Source organism: Rhinatrema bivittatum, chromosome 16, assembly GCF_901001135.1.
Source record: "Rhinatrema bivittatum chromosome 16, aRhiBiv1.1, whole genome shotgun sequence".
Classification (NCBI taxonomy): domain Eukaryota; kingdom Metazoa; phylum Chordata; class Amphibia; order Gymnophiona; family Rhinatrematidae; genus Rhinatrema; species Rhinatrema bivittatum.
In genome coordinates this window covers 67264826-67284342 of record NC_042630.1, presented here as the reverse complement: position 1 = coordinate 67284342, position 19517 = coordinate 67264826, and the positions used below count along the sequence as shown (strand labels likewise).

The window sequence follows — 19517 nt, the reverse complement described above, 5'->3', positions numbered from 1 at the left end:
TAAAGATCAAAAACGCTACAAATAAATCACATTCTCTCTTCAACATAATAAAGAATCTTATAGAAAACAACAACACTAGCAAACCAACCTCCAATACCAACAACCTGAGCCAAGACCTAGCAAAGTTCTTTAAAAACAAAATTGACAAAATCTCAGACTCCTTTAACAACTCTCCTTCTTTTAAGATCCTTCATAATACTTCTCCACCAACTTCCTGGTCGAAGTTTGAACCAATTTCCAGCATTAAATTAGAAAAGTTACTTCAAAAAATAAACCCTGCTCGACATGAACTAGATTCTATTCCTACCCGAATTCTAAAGGAAATCTCAAATATTATTTCTCCTATCCTTGCCTCAATTATAAACAAATCACTTGAAGAAGGTCTTCTCCCATCCAATCTGAAAACTGCAACTATTACTCCTATCCCAAAGAAAAAGAACATAGATCCCAATGATCTAAATAACTATCGTCCAATCTCAAACCTTCCTTTACTTGCTAAATTGATCGAGAAAACTGCTCTGCTTCAACTAAATGAACATCTTGAAACCAACAACATACTTCACCCCGCTCAACATGGCTTCAGAAAGAACCGCAGCACTGAAACCCTTCTGTTAAACCTAACTAACAAATTAATAAGAGGCCTTGATAACAATCTGAATCATTTACTAATTATGCTAGATCTATCTGCTGCCTTCGATACAGTGGATCACAATTTACTAATATCAAGCCTCACCAACATAGGCCTTACTGGAAATACCCTTAATTGGTTTACTTCATTTCTAAAAGGAAGATTTTTCAAAGTCACCTTTAATAACGTCTCTTCTGATCCCTACCTTCTAGATACAGGAGTACCACAAGGATCTGCCTTATCTGCCATACTTTTTAATATTTATCTTCTACCACTCTGTAACTTCATCTCCAATCTTGGTATCACGTTCTTTCTTTATGCTGATGATATTCAATTACTCATCCCCATTACATCTACAATTGAAGAAGCTATAAACCTCACAGTAAAATACCTCAACTCAATCAAAACCTTCCTCAACCAACTAAAACTATGTTTAAATATGAACAAAACCGAATGGATCCTAATAAAAAGAAACTTCCCTACTCATTCCTCTCAAATCCCATACATTCAAATTGACAACTCCAACTTACAAATGAAAAATCCAATAAAGGATCTTGGCATCTGGATTGATTATGACCTGAGCCTAAAAAACTGCATTGCTATAAAAACGAGAGAAGGCTTTCATAAACTCCAGATCCTAAAACATCTCAAACCATTACTGTACCCGAATGACTTCAGAACAATTCTTCAGATCCTCATTTTCTCAAGTCTAGATTATTGCAACGCAATTCTCTTAGGACTACCTAAATCCTCACTAAAACCGCTACAATTACTTCAAAATGCTGCTGCATGAGTACTAACCGGAAAAAAGAAGTTTGATCACATCTCCCCAACCCTAAAAAACCTTCATTGGCTACCTATTTCACAAAGAATTAAATACAAATCCTTAACCATTCTACATAACGAAATTTACAAAGACAACAATTCATCCCTGGACAACATGATTACAATCCACAAATCACCCCGCTCATCAAGATCTTCTGACAAATTACAACTATTCATTCCTCCTCTCTCATCTGCAAAACTATCCTCTACTAGACATAGAGCCTTCTCTATAGCTGGACCAAAAGAATTATATCTGTTCAATGTAATGAATTTGTTACACTGTAAACCGGAATGAAGGCACCCAGCTATATTTCGGTATAAAAAAAAAACATAAATAAATAAATAAAATATTACTGGTGAGCAGTTTCATTCTAAAGAGCCTGGGGGGCAGTAAACTATACAGATTTGTAGTTTTGCCGAGTCGAATAGGGCAATATTGAAGGGGGGACATATTTTTGTTGGGATTAATTTCATCTGTAGGCTTTTTGGATGATTAACATAATTCCTCCACCATTTTTTTTCAGCCTGGGGATTGAGAAAGTTTTATATGTATGGTTGTTTATTTGATTGATTAAAACGGAGTCCGAATTTTTTTATCCAAGTTTCTGTGATTGCTATGAAGACTGGTTTTGAATCACTGAGTAGGTTGGTGAGTATGGGAATTTTTTTCACTATGGATTGGGCGTTAAATAGTATGAATGATAGGAATAAGTATTTGCTGTACATCTTCAGGTTACTGTGTGTGATGTTTAAATGGTAGCACTCACATTTTTTCTTTGGTTTTCGTCGTTTTTCTTTAATTGGAGTTTCTGAGTGATTTTCCATGTTGTTGGTTCTGTTGCTGGCATCGCTTCGGAACGTGTAGTTTGTCATTGTTGTTGGGGTGCTGCAAGTAGAGCGGCAGGAGATAGAATTGTGCAGAAGGGATTGCACTAAGGGGTGCACAAAGGGGGGTGCCCCTTTGTCGCGCTCCTTCGGCGCATGATGCCTCTGTCAGGCGCCAATTTTTGAATCTCCAGCGGCACTCCTGATGATGTCAGGAAGCGCGTGTGACCTGCAGAGTCGGGGAGATGCAGCATGGAGTCAATCCGGGCTGGTTCTGGCCTCTGGGATAGGCAATAGGGCAGGTCTTGGCGTCCTCTTCACTTTGCTGGATGGCTGATGGTGGTGAGTAGCCACAGGAGCCTTGAATGGCTCAGGCGCTGACTTTTGAATCTCCGGCGGCGCTTCCGATGATGTCAGGGAGCGAGTGTGACCTGCAGAGTCAGGAGATGTGGCGTGGAGTCGATCCGGGCTGGTTCTGGCCTCTGGGAGAAGCAGTAGGGCAGGTCTCGGTGACTTCTTCGCTTCGCTGGACTTGTGTTTTTTTCAACACTGATCAGCTGAGTAGTTTCCTTACTACCAGCTCCGACTCTGCTTTTGGCATGCTACGCCGCCGCCTTATAAACCTCTTGGTCTTAATGAGATGATTAAAAATATTAATTAACCCTATTCTTAGCCTGCTACCAACTCCCGCAGGCTGTCCCACCACAGACATTTGCATGTCCACTCTCCCAGTTTTGCAAGGTCATGTCGCAATTTCTCACAATCCTCTTATGTAAGTTTACATTCAAGCTTATGCTTCCAATGCTGCCTCTGTCAGAGCAACGCTGGAGGTCCCTGGAGTGGGGCAGAGGTTCTCTCACTCCTGGCTGAAAAATTAAGGCATTCTGGGGGGATGGGAAGGGTCAGGGGAAAGCAGGAAGGGGGCCAGTGAAATTTGTCATCTTTATGGGAGGTTAGGTGGATGGGACTGTGAAGGGAGAGGGATCAGCTGATCCTACAGTTTATCAGAATAAAATGGGTTTGGAGGTAAAGATAGCATGGTCCGATGGGGCCTTTGTACAATTTGGGTGGGGGGGAGGGAGGGAGGGGATTGACCTGCTTGCCCTATTATTTCTTTTTATTGGATTGGTTACTAACAGTGCTACTTAGCCGGATATATTTTAAAGCTATCTATCTGGTTAAGAAATATATTAGGAAAAACAAAAGGAATAGATGCCTCGGTCTTTTTCAATTTCTTTATTGAAGTGGAGACGTATCTAAAATAATACAGTGATACGGCTCCACTTCAATAAAGAAATTGAAAAAGACCGAGGCATCTATTTTTGTTTTTCCTAACAGCTTTTTTAGATTGCCTAACTTTGTGCTTCTTGGGACCTTCCCTTTTAAGTAATATATTATCCTGCACACAAGGCTGGCTAACTAAAAAGCCTACTATGCTACATATTCACATGTACCCAGCTATATCTTTTGTTATCCTGCTTCATGTAGCCAGATAAGTATGAACTAGTGTATAGCGTGAGACGTTCAGCTCGCAGAATATAAAGGACAAGTAATATGGCTAACTTTAGTTGGATAGCTTGTTCACTTAGGGCCTCATTTTCCAAGCCGCTCACACGCGATAAGGAACCTTTTGCACGCGAAATGTCCCTTATCGCGTGCGATACCAGGATGGGGGCAGAGTCGGCCCTGGAAGAGGAGGAGTCTTCCAGAAAAGGTAGGTGCCTTTTCACTGCCTATTTCGCTCCCAATAGCTACACCTCCTATGGTGGCGCTATTGGGTGCGAAACCGGCAGCGATCGCACCGCAATGGTGCGATCGCTGCTGGCTAGCGCAGGCCCGCCCCCCATTTTGGCCCCCTGCCCCTCATTTCCTAAAGTATCTCAGGCCTGCAATACTTAAGAAAATGAGACCCTAAATGATCTACTGAATATGATGCCCCACTGAATGCAGAGAAAAAAGCTTCTGCATATGGGCCCAACATGGACAAGTCAACTGCACATTGATATTCGTAAAGAAGGCATCAATGAGACTTTTAGAAAACATCTATAATCCCTCTTATTTTTGAGAGACCTCTAATGTGTAACCGTATTTCACAGATTTATAATTTTTTAAATGAAAATTGTCTTTCTTGTTCCATGCATGACAGTTATTGATTTTAATTTTATTAATTTTATTAACTTTGTTTTTTTAGTAGTTTGTGCTATTGTACTTATTTAATTATATACATTTTTAACTGTAAGCTGCTTTGACTCAAAGATAAAGTGGCATAGAAATCTTAGAAATAAATAATTAAGAAGCTGACAGCAAATTTTTTAAGAACAAATTGAAGACCTGATTAAACAGGTTTTGGTTCTCAAGTGATGATTTAATCAGTTTTCTGATTTTATTTTGATTGATCATAGTGTGTCTGTCTGGATAATGTGTACTGATGCAACATTTTGTATGTAAATTATTATTATGTAGGTATTAATCTGTGATCTACTTAGAGCAGTGATGCTGAATTAGGTGGAACTTAAAAGTTTTAAATTAATAAATAAACAATTCAGTTCTGACATCAATCTTCAAAAACAGTTGGTGTCAAACGTCCTGCATGTAGTTTATTTGATTTGCTATGCTTAACATTTTGGTCACTTTGGATTAGCAGTCTAAAAAGACAAACTGGGTTGGATAGGATTGGATTGGATTGGGATGTCAATAAAAGTACAATGATTGATTTTAAGTCCTTCATTAGGACTAGCTAAAGGGTAACCTCCAGGTCAGGACTGAATCCATGTGTGCTTGAGAGTTTCAGTAATGGAATAAAAAGGGGAGATACAGATTGGGATTGAGATGAATGAGCAAATATGGGCACCTCTGAGGCCGCTCCGATTTTGGAGCGGCCTCGGAGGGAACGGAGGCAGGCTGCGTGGCTCGGCGTGCGCAAGTTGCACAATTGTGCACCCCCTTGCATGCGCCGACCCTTGATTTTATAACATGTGCGCGGCTGCGGACGCATATTATAAACCGGTCGTAGATTTGTTCGCGCCAGGTTGTGCGAACAAATCTGCGCCTGCACGCAGGTTTTAAAATCTGCCCCAATGTGTTGCAGGACAGGGTTGAGGAACACATGTAGACTTTGGTGGTGGGTTTCTATAGTAGCATAGGAGAAGGTGCTGTAGCTCAGGATTATCATGCATTTGCATAGATATCTATAGTTTATGCTTTTTCTCAATTTGAATATATGTGAATCATTAAATTATTGAATATCTACTAAAGATATGTTTACTTGCCCTCAGATGGAGCCTACGTTATTTTCGGCATCTCTTCGCTTTTTATTTTGCCATTCAGGAGATTAACCAAAATTTGGAGATATTACCCAACATCACCCTGGGCTTCCATATTTCTGATTCTTGCACTGATGCAGGTTTTTCACTATGTGGTACTCTGATGATCTTGTCAGGAATAATGAACCCTGTTCCTGGCTTTAGCTGTCACCAGAAAGGCGAGTTGGCTGGTTTAATTGGAAGTTTCTCTTCAGTAACATCACATGCAATTGCAAGAGTTACAGGCATCTATAGGTACCCACAGGTAAATCAAGAATTTGTCTCTCTGTATAATTGCTTGGGTCTGCTGCATCCTTAACTGTTTTGACTTGTCCTTGTTTTCACAGCCTAGTTTAATGCATGTGATTTCTGGATATGATAGCTTGCTAAAATTGTACAACTGATGCTGTAATTTGCCACCTAGATTTGGAACTATTATATCATGGTAGAGCCATCACAGGAAATTTATTTTGCTGAACACCAAAGAAAAGCATGCTTAAGATTACACAAAACATGTCAGTAGAATTGGGGCTTGACTTGTTTGAACTAGTTCACATCAACACAGCAAGATTAGACTTTGCCAGTCAAAATAGAGATGCAAGGACTTATTAAAGATATTTTTCTCTCATAGATACATAACAGGTGAAAAGTCTCAGAAAATCAGGCCCTAACTCCTAGATTCATCAAAATGCTATAATATCGCAAGCATAACACCCATGGTAAGAGAAAGCAGGCATGTTTAGAATTACCACACCAGTAGTATCATTTTTTATTTATCTATTTATTTATTTAGCATTTTTCTATACCGGCATTCGTGATCAAATCACATCATGCTGGTTTACATTTAACAAGGGGTGTGTATGAACATGAACATGGAACAGGTGAAGAGAGAAGAATGCAGTTACAATAAAACAAGGTTGATCAAACTAGGAGAGGAAGGAGAAGATAGAGCAGAATTTATCATAACAAAGGCTTAACTATTTACAATAATCGAAAGTGGCTGACTAAAGTTGATGTTGGATTGTAGTTCAGTTGGATTGTAGTTCAGCTGGGGTCTGGAAAGGCTTGTTTAAACAGCTACATCTTAAGCCTTTTTCTGAATGTTGGGAAACATGGCTCCTGTCGAAGATCCAGTGGGATGGAATTCCATATCGCTGGTCCTGCTGTGGAGAATGCCCGGTCTCTGAATGTTAGGTGTTGTGTAGTTTTGGAGTGTGGTACATGAAGTGATCCTCTGAGGGCTTCTCTAATTTATTTATTTATTTATTTATTTATTTAGGGTTTTTATATACCGACTTTCTTGATATATATATATGTCAAATCAAGTCGGTTTCCATATAACACAACTATCGCCGGGGGGCGTTACATTAAACAATAAACATAGTATTGAACAGAGAACGTGTAGCGTTACATTAAACAATCAATAAGGTCGTTATATTAAACAATAAACATAGTATTGAACAGAGAACGTGTAGGGTTACTTTAAACAATCAATAAGGTCCTGATGGTCCTGAGGGTATTAGGTTGGCGGTGGACTTTATATTGTGCTATTTTGTTCTTTGTCCTGTATAAAAAGTAAAAGAGTGTCATCTAAGCGGAATTTGTAGGTTAAGATGTGTATGGTGATGTATGGCTTTGTGGATCATTGTGATGGATTTATGAAGAATCCTGAAGTGTATAGGCAGCCAGTGTAAGATTTTGAGGATGGGGGTGATGTGGTCTCTTCTCCTCGTGTTTGTCAGAATTCTGGCGGCAGTGTTTTGGATCATCTGAAGCAGTTTGGTAGAGGATGATGGGAGACCTAGTAGGATAGAGTTGCAATAATCAATCTTAGAGAAGATTATTGCTTGAAGAACTGTTCTGAAATCCTAGAAGTGAAGGAGAGGTTTTATTCTTTTCAGAACCTGTAGTTTGTAAAAGCAGTCCTTTGTTGTTTGGTTGATGAATGATTTTAAATTTAGACGATTGTCAATTAAAACTCCTAAATCTCTTGCTTGGGTGATGAGAAGGTTGTCTGGCGGACTCAAGGTGATGTTACTGTTTTCCGGGGATATGAGTAGGAGTTCACTCTTTGCAGTGTTTAGAATCAGGTTTAAGCTGATGAGGAGGCTGTTGATTTCTTGAAGGCAGTTTTCCCAATATTCAAGAGTTTTAGCAATGGTTTCCTTAAGGGGGATCAGGATCTGGACATCGTCGGCATATAGGAAGTGTTTTAGATTCAGTTTGGTTAACAGCTGGCACAGTGGAAGAAGGTAAATGTTAACAAGAGTAGGTGATAGTGAAGAGCCCTGGGGAACTCCCAGGGGAGGAGTTATAGCGGATGGATTCTTTATTGTGAATTCTAACCTTGCAACCTCTGTTGCTAAGGAATGTTTTGAACCATGCATATGCCGTTCCTGTTATTCCAATGTCCGACAGCTCTTTTATTAGGATGGAATGGTTGACGGTGTCAAATGCTGCTGAGAGGTCAAGGAGAATCAGTAGGAAAGATTGACCTTTATCCAAGCCCATGATGAGGTGGTCTGTCAGGGATATGAGTAGGGTTTCTGTGCTTGAAGTTTTGTGGAACCCGTATTGAGTAGGGAGCAGAATTCTATGACCTTCAATATAATCAGACAGTTGTGCATTAACTAACTTCTCCATGATCTTGGCTATGAATGGGAGATTGGAAATTGGACGAAAGTTGTTATGGTCTTTAGGATCCAGATTTGTTTTTTTTAGTAGAGGTTTGAGGGAGGCCAGATTCAAGTCATCCGGGAAGATTCCCTGAGATAGAGAACATTTTATGATGTCTGCCAGTGTATTGGAGATGGTGTCGGGAATAAGCAGGAGAAGTCTCATGGGAACTTGGTCAAAAGGATGGGAGGAAGGTTTCATTTTCTTTAGTACTGATTGGATGTCTGAGGCAGTGATGGGTTTGAACGAGTCCAGAGAGAAACCTTTGTTTGGAGGAAGGTATGCACAGGTGAGAGAGGAGGTGCTAGTAGGCAACTGTGTGAGGAGTTTAGCAATTTTGTTTTGAAAGAAAAAGGCCAACTCGTCTGCTTTGGCTTGTGCTTGAATGCTGGGGATCTCTGGAGTGTTGATTTGTGTTAGCTGGGATACGTAGGCAAAAAGGGCTTTAGCGTCGTAGATGAGGTCATGGATCTTATGTGCGTAGAAATTCCTTTTTGCTCTTAAGGTGGAGTTCTTGTAGTGTTGAAGTGCGAGTTTATAGGTGGCGATCGTGCTGGGGCAGGGGGCTTTGTGCCATTTATTCTCTTTCTGTCTTAGACTCTGTTTTAGTTTTCGAAGGTCATTGGTGAAACACAGTTGTCTTTTGCAGGCGTTTGGATTGAATTTTTTGTTGATAGAGGACAAAGTTTGTTTGCTACTGCCTCTGTAATATTGCTCCAGGAGAGGAGAGCTGAGTTGGAATTGGAGAAGTCTATGTGAGGGAGTTTTGATGCCAATTGGTTGCTGAGGTCATCGGAAGAGCAGGCTTTTTTATATAGAAATGATGGTTGAGAGGGGAGTGTATTACGGGTTTCTGTTAGCATGAGGGTGGTGGAGATTAATGAGTGGTTTGTGGTATGGTTTTACACTCCACAATACCTCTATTTCATGAGAGAGAGAGAGAGAGAGTGAGACTATTTATCAGGTCCTCATAGTAGTCAACTATTTATATCTCTACAGGAGGGCCAGCTAATAGCTCGAGATGAGGTATCAGTGGTGGTTTAGGGTTTAGGGGCCAATTTTACATGCAGAGTGGGATGTACGAATCATACAGTATACCTTGGTGAAGTGAGGAAAGTCTCACAAAGATGAGATTTCTACTATGATATCTCAGTCTGTATTACACTCCGCAGCCACAGACTGCTGCAGCCACCATAGCTCACCTCTCTTTTTGCAGCTCTGGCTCCATTGGGAGAACTCGTGGCTTCATCTTGCTGACTCCGGCCTTCTGGCATCCGATCCTGAGCCTATCTGAGCAGCATGAAAGCTCACAACCGCCATCTTACCCATGGGGTTCCCTAGGCACACGCGCGTGCTCTCCGACCAGCTTTAACCATGTCGTGGCGGAAACCTCTCGGGCGTCCCTACCAGATGACATCACTCTGCTCCAATATTTAAACTCACCAGCCCAGACAGCCAACGACTTGGCAATGAGTTCACTTGCTGTTTTACCAGCGTCTACTCTGCTTGTTCTGGTGTTTCTTCTGTGGTGTGAGACTACTGGGTACCCGCTCCTTGGGGGGCCCCCTCAACTCATGGCTATCTGCTCCTCGGAGGGCTGCTCACCTGGACTCCAGTCTGACTTTCTCCTAAAGACCTTCTACGGGACCTGCTTCTTCCTGTCGCTGTGAGTACCCCTTGCTGGATCACCTTTGATTGCTATGTGGGAATCCTTGCCGGTATACCCCGCTCTGCAGACCATTGCCATGAGGACTCACTTCCGGGTTCCCCCCTGCACTGCAGACCCATGCCGTAATATCATCTGAGGAACCCTCATTGGTGTACCCCACTCTGTGGACCATTGCCGTGAGGACTCACTTCCGGGTTCCCCCCTGCTCTACGGACCCGCTCCGTGATATCATCTGAGGAACCCTCACCGGTATACCCCGCTCTGCGAAGCAGTACCATGTTCATCACCGAGGAACATTACAGCATAACTCCACTACTGATTCAGCATGTTACAGTGTAGAGATGTGAATCGTGTCATCGATCGTCTTAACGATCGATTTCGGCTGGGAGGGGGAGGGAATCGTATTGTCACCGTTTGAAAGTTTAAATTATCGTGAAAATCGTTAAAATCGTGAACCGGCACACTAAAACACCCTAAAACCCTCCCCGACCCTTTCAAATAAATCCCCCACCCTCCCGAACCCCCCCAAAATGCCTTAAATTACCTGGGGGTCCAGCGGGGGTCCGGAACGACCTCCTGCAATCGAATCGTGTTGTCTTCAGCCGGCGCCATTTTGCGCCGCCATTTTGCAAAATGGCGGCGCAAAATGGCGCCGGCCATAGACCAACACGATTCGACTGCAAGAGGTCGTTCCGGACCCCCGCTGGACTTTTGGCAAGTCTTGTGGGGGTCAGGAGGCCCCCCCCCCAAGCTGGCCAAAAGTCCCTGGGGGTCCAGCGGGGGTCCGGGAGCGATCTCCTGCCGCGAATCGTTTTTCCGTACGGAAAATGGCGCCGGCAGGAGATCGACTGCAGGAGGTCGCTCTGGACCCCTGCTGGACTTTTGGCAAGTCTTGTGGGGGTCAGGAGGCCCCCAACAAGCTGGCCAAAAGTCCCTGGGGGTCCAGCGGGGGTCCGGGAGCGATCTGCTGCCGCGAATCACAAAATCGATTCGCGGCAGCAGATCGCTCCCGGACCCCCAGGGACTTTTGGCCAGCTTGGTGGGGGCCTCCTGACCCCCACAAGACTTGCCAAAAGTCCAGCGGGGGTCCGGAGCGACCTCCTGCAGTCGATCTCCTGCCGGCGCCATTTTCCGTACGGAAAAACGATTCGCGGCAGGAGATCGCTCCCGGACCCCCGCTGGACCCCCAGGGACTTTTGGCCAGCTTGGGGGGGCCTCCTGACTCCCACAAGACTTGCCAAAAGTCCAGCGGGGGTCCGGAACGACCTCTTGCAGTCGAATCGTGTTGGTCTATGACCGGCGCCATTTTTCGCCGCCATTTTGCAAAATGGCAGCGCAAAATGGCGCCGGCTGAAGACAACACGATTCGATTGCAGGAGGTCATTCCGGACCCCCGCTGGACCCCCAGGTAATTTAAGGCATTTTGGGGGGGGGGTTCGGGAGGGTGGGGGATTTATTTGAAAGGGTCGGGGAGGGTTTTAGGGTGTTTTAGTGTGCCGGTTTTCCCGCCCTCCCCCTTCCCCTCCCCCTTCCCCCGATTTACGATTTTTTGACGATAAATCGGGGGAATTCTTATTGTATCGTGGCTCTAACGATTTTTAACGATTTAAAATATATCGGACGATATTTTAAATCGTCAAAAAACGATTCACATCCCTATGTGACTGTACTTCCCAGCACTCTCGCTCCTTGGGTAGTGCTGCGACTTCCCTTGATTCTTGATATACAATTACTGTTACCCATTCCAAACACCATTGAAGAAACAATGAAACTAGCCAATATGTACCTAGAAATAATCAAACAGCTCCTAAACCAGATGGAATTGGTTATAAACATTGACAAAACTGAATTCTTACATCTTGAACGTAAAAACACTCACCACACACAACCAACATTCACAATCAAAAATATTCAAACCACCGAGTTAGCAACAAAAGTTAGGAATCTAGGAGTAATAATTGACCCTGAGTTAAACATGAAACAACACATCTCACAGAAAATAAAAGAAGGTTATGCAAAACTAATGATCCTAAGAAGACTAAAACCTCTATTAACGATTAACAATTTTCGCACAGTTCTACAAGCAGTGATATTCGCTAGCACAGATTATTGTAACTCCCTGCTGTTAGGACTACCTCAATCTACAATTCGGCCTCTGCAAATATTGCAAAATTCCGCTGCCAGAGTTTTGACAGGCAAAAAAAAGAGTGACCATATTACAGGAACACTTGCTGAACTCCACTGGCTTCCAATTGAACAAAGAATACAATATAAAGCACTTTGTATAATCCATAAACTAATCCACGATGATAAAGCCGACTGGCTTAACACGGCACTACGCGTGCATGTACCACAAAGAAACCTGAGATCTGCAAATAAAGCTCTACTAACTGTCCCCTCTGTCAAATCAGCACATCTCACGCAAGTAAGGGAAAGAGCACTGTCACTGGCTGGTCCTGTACTCTGGAATACCATGCCACTCGAAATAAGACTACAGACAAATCTGAAATTATTCAAAACTAATCTGAAAACCTGGCTTTTTAAACAAGCATTTTATAAAGATAAAGAAAAGGAGAAAAATAGTTGAGCGATAAGGATGCACCAAGCTAGAAGTTTTTAGTAACCTACATAAGCATATTAATGTTAAAATCAGAGGGGCGGATTTTAAGAGCCCTGCTCGCGTAAATCCGGGTGGATTTACGCGAGCAGGGCCCTGCGCGCCGGTGCACCTATGTTCAATAGGCCTACCGGCGCGTGCAGAGCCCCGGGACTCGCGTAAGTCCCGGGGTTTTCCGAGGGGGGGGCGTGTCGGGGTCGGGGCCGAGCGGTGCGCCGTTTTCCGGGCGGGACGCGGCGTTTCGGGGGCGGGTCCGGGGGCGTGGCCGCGCCCTCCGGAACCGCCCCCGGGTTGCGTCTAGGCGGATTTACTTCTCCCTCTGGGAGGCATAAATCCCCCAACAAAGGTAGGGGGGGGGGGGGTTTAGACAGGGCCGGGGGGGGTGGGTTAGGTAGAGGAAGGTGAGGGGAGGGCGTTAGCGAATTCCCTCCGAGGCCGCTCCGATTTCGGAGCGGCCTCGGAGGGAACGGAGGTAGGCTGCGCGGCTCGGCGCGTGCCGGCTACACGGAATCGGTAGCCTTGCGCGCGCCGATCCAGGATTTTAGCGGATATGCGCGGCTACGCGCATATCTACTAAAATCCCGCGTACTTTTGTTGGCGCCTGGAGCGCCAACAAAAGTACGCCAACGTGCCGTTTTTGAAAATCTACCCCAAACTGCCTAATTTGTTCCTAACAATCAGGTTTAATTTACACACCTAGTTTATTATTTTACATTGTTACCATACTATGATGGCACACGAGTAATTTGTAATCTATACCACCCATATTTCTCTTTATCGTGCCCTTCTGTAAACCGTTGTGATGGTATTTAACTTAACGACGGTATAGAAAATTTTTTAAATAAATAAATAAATTCTTGTCTCAAGCAAGTCTGATGTCAGCATCTGTGCTTCCGTTCCGTGGCCTACCTGCAAGGCTCACCCTCTATGTCTCCACCTCTACGTCTGATGTATTCCCATCCCTCAGCAGAGGCTCCACCTCATGACGATGAGGCCCCGTGTGGCTCCTCCCCTTGGGTGGTTCCATCTTTCACCTTGGCCAAAGGGTCCACTCACTTACTTATTCTAACAGATTGCCAAGTCCGTGGACCCAGCACAGCTCTCGGCCATCCAAGCCATTTCAGGCCTGGCCAGCGAATTTCTGATCAGCAGAAAGTTTGGGAGAATTTGGCTAACGCCATAAATATTTAAAATAACTGGGTGGACACTGCCGTAACGTCAGCAAAACTGAGTGCCATGCCACAGACGCCGCCGTTCCAGCCACCTGTGTCCCTGTCGGCACCTCTTCGGATTTCAGGTGACCCCTTGTCCTGTAGGGGCTTCATGAATCAGTGCAATATGCACTTTTCTTTACAACACACATACTTTCCTGACGTTACTACTAAGACAACATACATTCTCTCCTTACTGGAATGAAGGGCATTGGCATGGGCCTCCCTTTGTGGGAAGGAATGGACCCGTTCTCCAGGATCTGACGGGCTTCTTTGCCCTTTTCCGCTCAGTCTTTGATGACCCTGTTCGCAAGACCATCACCGGCTCCACATTGCTGCACCTACATCAATGTACCAGAGCTCTTTCCGAATACATCATCAAGTTTAGGACCCTTGTGTCTGAACTACACTGGGATTTAGGCTGCCTGCGTGCGATTTTCCTTGAAGGACTGAGCCCACACATCAAAGATGAGCTGGCAGCTCAAAAAACTTCCAGATACCCTGGATGACCTCATAGATCTCACTGAATGCATTGACCGCCATCTTCGTGAACACTCACAAGAGATCTGACCACCCAAGAGGGTGGCTGCTGGTGCTCCCCACACTCATCCTGCTCCCTCTATGAAGATCACTGCTCCGCTTGAGGCCATCAAAGAGGAACCCATGTAGATGGGCTGCAGCCACTTATCCTCGAAGGAGAAACGTCACTGTCTATGTTCAGGGCTATGTATATACTGTGGTCAACCCGGACATGCGGTACCTGCCTGCCCACTCATTCCAGGAAACTCCCAGGCCTAGGTTTTGCTGGAGGACTTCTCCTAGGCCTGACATCTCCCTCTCCTCCATCAAGGCATTAACCTTACTAGTCTCCATCAACTCAGGAACCTTGGAATTTCACACCCTAGCCTTAGTGGATTCCGAGGCTGGTGGTAATTTTATTCTATGTCAGGTGATGGAGCATCTTCGAATCCCCACGGTCCACACTCCTACGCCACTCTTGCTCTCCTCGATCCACGGTGAGCCGTTACCTGGCAAGGTTTCTTGCTCCACAGTGCCCATCCAATTGCATACTGGATCCATGCACTCAGAGACCATTTCTCTTCTCATAGAAGACAAGGTTATTCAACCAGTGGTTCTTGGACTTCCGTGGTTGAAACTCCACACTCCACAATTTGACTGGGACACCTTACAACTTTCCCAATGGGTCAACTCCTGTCATAAGGATTGCTTGGAAGTCATGTCACCTCTGCTTTGTTTAACCACCACGATGTCTCTTCCTGGTCTCCTGCCGCAGTATGCCGATGTGTTTTCTAAGAAAGCTGCAGACACATTACCACCTCACTGGTCCTTTGACTGTGCTATTAATTTAGTTCCAAATTCTAAGCCTCCTTGTGGAAGGGTGTACCCATTTTCGCTGACTAAAACCAAGGCTATGTCAGACTACATACAAGAGAACTTGGTTAAAGGATTCATTCGGCCTAAGTCTCCCACTGGAGCGGGATTCTTTTTCATTGGGAAAAAGGAAGGTTCCTTCTGACCATGTATAGATTACCGTGGTTTAAATGAAATTACTCAGAAGGTCAGATCCCCTTTACCGCTAATCTCTGAACTGTTTGACAGGCTCCAATGGGCCAAAATATTCTCCAAATTGGACCTGAGAGGGGTTTAAAATTTGGTCCGGATACACCAGGGAGACAAATGAAAGACCACTTTTAACACCCATGACGGCCATTTCAAAATACCTGGTAATGCTTTTCGGCCTTTGTAATGCTCCAGCGTGTTCCAGAACATGATGAATGAGGTATTCAGAGACATGCTCTATCTGTTCGTAGTAGTCTACTTGGATGACATTCTAGTATTCTCACAGGACCTCCAGAGTCATCGCCGAGATGTGTGCAAAGTTCTCCAGCATCTATGGGACAACCATTTGTACGCCAAGCTGGAGAAATGTTCCTTTGAACAAGAGACCATTCCTTTCCTCGGTTATGTGGTTTCAAGCCAAGGCTTTCAAATGGACCCTCAGAAGACCAAGAGCATCCAGGATTGGCCCCAACCAATGGGTCTCAAGGCACTTCATAGATTCCTGGGATTTACGAATTACTTCCGGTCATTCATCCCACATTATTCTCTCGGACCACTCCTCTCACCGCCATGACCCACAAGGGAGCCAACCCCTCACAATGGTCCTCCGAGGCTATACAAGCCTTTCAGGAACTTAAAGACACATTCCATTAAATTATGAGGCACGGTACAATTATGGAAAACAAGTTATTTTCCTCTATCATTTGGCATGTTCTCTCCCCAGCCTCTGAGACATTATCATAGGGCCTGTGCTAGGAGTTGGTCCTTGAAGAGGTCAAGCAGGAGTTTGATAAGAACTTGTCCCTGGAACATGCTGGTTATTTTGAAATGCTGCTGCCACTCTAGTGAAATAAAAACAATCCTTTTAAGGTGAAAAGACATTTTGAACTCCTCATGGTGCTTTCCGCACTCCAAATCCCAAACTGTAATAGTTGGAAAATTTAGAATTTCTAGTTGAAGTTGGCAGACTCATTCTGCATGTATACACACAGGCACCTTGCCCCTGCTAAAATTTGTCAGGACAGTCATTCAGTAGAAGGATATGTAAGCGTGCACACAATTCTCTGAATGAGTTGTCTATATGAGCTTTCTGTCTTACTCCAAGTCCATTCTTGCATGAGCCAGGGTAAAGACAAAAAAAAAGTCCATAATTTTTATAGGAACCCAAATGAAAGGCACAGATTCTGCATAAGTACTGTACCATGTGTGTTTAAAATATTTAGTAAAGATTATGGTTTAGGTTGTTTGTGTCTGGCCATTGCTACTGTAAAAATGTATAATTCATAAAGCTTTAATTCTTGTAAAACTGAAATTGATTTGTAAAACAATGTACAAAATTGCATTTGCTGGGCATACAAAGCTTGTATTACTGAATATGTAATATATGTGATATCTAATGTAAAATTAATATACTATAGTCTATTTTTGCCATGGAAATAAATATTTGAAGCAAATAAACTGTTTTACTGTTTTCTACTAAAAAAAAAAAAAAAAAGACGCATTTCTCAGAGAACCATGCTTACACCACCCAGATCCCCGATGACCCTTCATCGTTGAAGTTGACGCTTCCGACGTTGGCATTAGAGATGTGAATCGTTTTCCATATCGTCTTAACGATAGAAATCGTGTGGCAGGGCAAGAAAATCGTGTTAGGCATGATTTTTTAGTTAAAAAATCGTTAAAAATCGTTTTTTCCGATTAGTGCGCACTAACTCGAGTTAGTGCGCACTAACGGGAGTTAGTGCGCACTAACTGAAAATGATACAATTTGACACTTTTCAGGTCAGTTAAGGTCAGTTTAGGAATGAATATGTATTCCTATTGGCTGCCCTCTTATTTATTCATGTTACCAAGCTTCCCACTGACAGTATATGGGGGATGGGAAATGGAAACAGTTGGTAGCTTGACAAAACAAGTAATGTGATCAGTCAATGTGACTAGAACTTCTGCCCTAACCCTGATACCAGGGGTATTGTGATCTTCCTGCACACAGTGCCCTATCCCTATTAATACCAGGAGTGTTGTGATCTTCCTGCACACAGTGCCCTATCCCTAATACCAGGGGTGTTGTGATCTTCCTGCACACAGTGCCCTATTCCTGATACCGGGGGTGTTGGGATCTTCTTGCACACATCCCGGTATCAGGGATAGGGCACTGCATGCAGGAAGATCACAACACTCCTGGTATCAGGAATAGGACACTGTGTGCAGGAAGATCACAACACCCCTGGTATTAGGGATAGGGCACTGCGTGCAGGAAGATCACAACACTCCTGGTATTAATAGGGATAGGGCACTGCATGCAGGAAGATCACAACACCCCTGGTATCAGGGATAGGGCACTGTGTGCAGGAAGATCACAATACCCCGGAGGAGTGAGGGTCAGGCAGCTCCCCCCTGTCTGTGAAGCCAGCCTCTCACTAGTAATGCAGGGAGGGAGCTGTCAGACTTCACCATCCTCTCCCCCCCCTCACCCACACACCATTCACTAGCTGGGACATGGGGGAAGTCAGGAGTGAGGGTCAGGCAGCTCCCCCCTGTATGTGAAGCCAGCCTCTCACTAGTAATGCAGGGAGGGAGCTGTCTCAGACTTCACCATCCTCCCCCCCCCCCCTCACCCACACACCATTCACTAGCTGGGACATGGGGGAAGTCAGGAGTGAGGGTCAGGCAGCTCCCCCCTGTATGTGAAGCCAGCCTCTCACTAGTAATGCAGGGAGGGAGCTGTCTCAGACTTCACCATCCTCTCCCCCCCTCACCCACACACCATTCACTAGCTGGGACATGGGGGAAGTCAGGAGTGAGGGTCAGGCAGCTCCCCCCTGTCTGTGAAGCCAGCCTCTCACTAGTAATGCAGGGAGGGAGCTGTCTCAGACTGGTATCAGGGATAGGGCACTGAGTGCAGGAAGATCACAATACCCCTGGTATCAGGAATAGGGCACTGCGTGCAGGAAGATCACAACACTCCTGGTATTAATAGGGATAGGGCACTGCATGCAGGAAGATCACAACACTCCTGGTATCAGGGATAGGGCACTGTGTGCAGGAAGATCACAATACCCCGGAGGAGTGAGGGTCAGGCAGCTCCCCCCTGTCTGTGAAGCCAGCCTCTCACTAGTAATGCAGGGAGGGAGCTGTCTCAGACTGGTATCAGGGATAGGGCACTGAGTGCAGGAAGATCACAATACCCCTGGTATCAGGAATAGGGCACAGGTTCTAGTCATATTGACTGATCACATTACTTTTTTTGTCAACTACCAACAGTTTTCATTTCCCATCCCCCCAACCATCACTTCAGTTGGAACCTTGGTAACATCAATAGATAAGAGGGCAGCCAGCCAATAGGAATACATATTCATTCCTAACTGACCTTTACTGACCTGGATAGTGTCAATAATTTGTATCATTTTCTGTTAGTGTTCCTGAGTTTCCATTTCCATTTCCCATCCCCCCAACCATCACCTCAGTGGGAACATGGTTAACATCAATAGATAAGAGGGCAGCCAGCCAATAGGAACACATATTCATTCCTAACTGACCTTTACTGACCTGGAAAGTGTCAATTTGTATCATTTTCAGTTAGTGCGCACTAACTCGGAGTTAGTGCGCACTAACTCCCATTAGTGCGCACTAACACGATTTAACGATTTTTAACGATAAATCGTTAGAATTTCTATTGTATCGTGTTCTAAAACGATTTAAGACGATATTAAAATTATCGGACGATAATTTTAATCGTTAAAAAACGATTCACATCCCTAGTTGGCATTGGTGAAGTTCTGAGCCAGCATTCAGCCAATCACACTCTACATCCCTGCTAATTATTCTCTTGCTGCTTCTTCACAGCAGAGTGCAATTATGGAATTGGGGACAAAAAATTATTGGCAATTAAGCTCACCTTCGAAGAATGGCGCCCCTGGCTCAAGGGAGCTCAGCACCAGGTCACGGTATATACCGACCACAAGAACCTTGAATACCTGTACTATGCACAATGTCTTAACCACTGGCAGGCCCACAGGTCTTTATTTTTCATTAGCTTCAATTTCTTGCTAAAATATCATCCAGCCAACAAGAATACCCGAGCCGATGCCCTTTCCCAGTCCTTTACCACCGAGGACGTTCCGAATGTTCCACATCACATCATCAACCCAGACAAAGTTATTCTCTCTGCCACCTTCACTGT

At 44.4% G+C, this 19517-nt stretch overlaps 1 protein-coding gene across 1 annotated transcript in view; it reads left to right on the top strand.

Moving 5' to 3' along the window:
• LOC115077808 (vomeronasal type-2 receptor 1-like) overlaps positions 1–19517 on the top strand; it is a 144075-nt gene that overhangs the window by 51344 nt on the left and 73214 nt on the right. The window contains exon 2 of the mRNA XM_029580094.1: positions 5554–5845. Within this exon, the coding sequence (XP_029435954.1) occupies positions 5554–5845 (292 nt within the window). The remainder of the gene's footprint in view (positions 1–5553; positions 5846–19517) is intronic.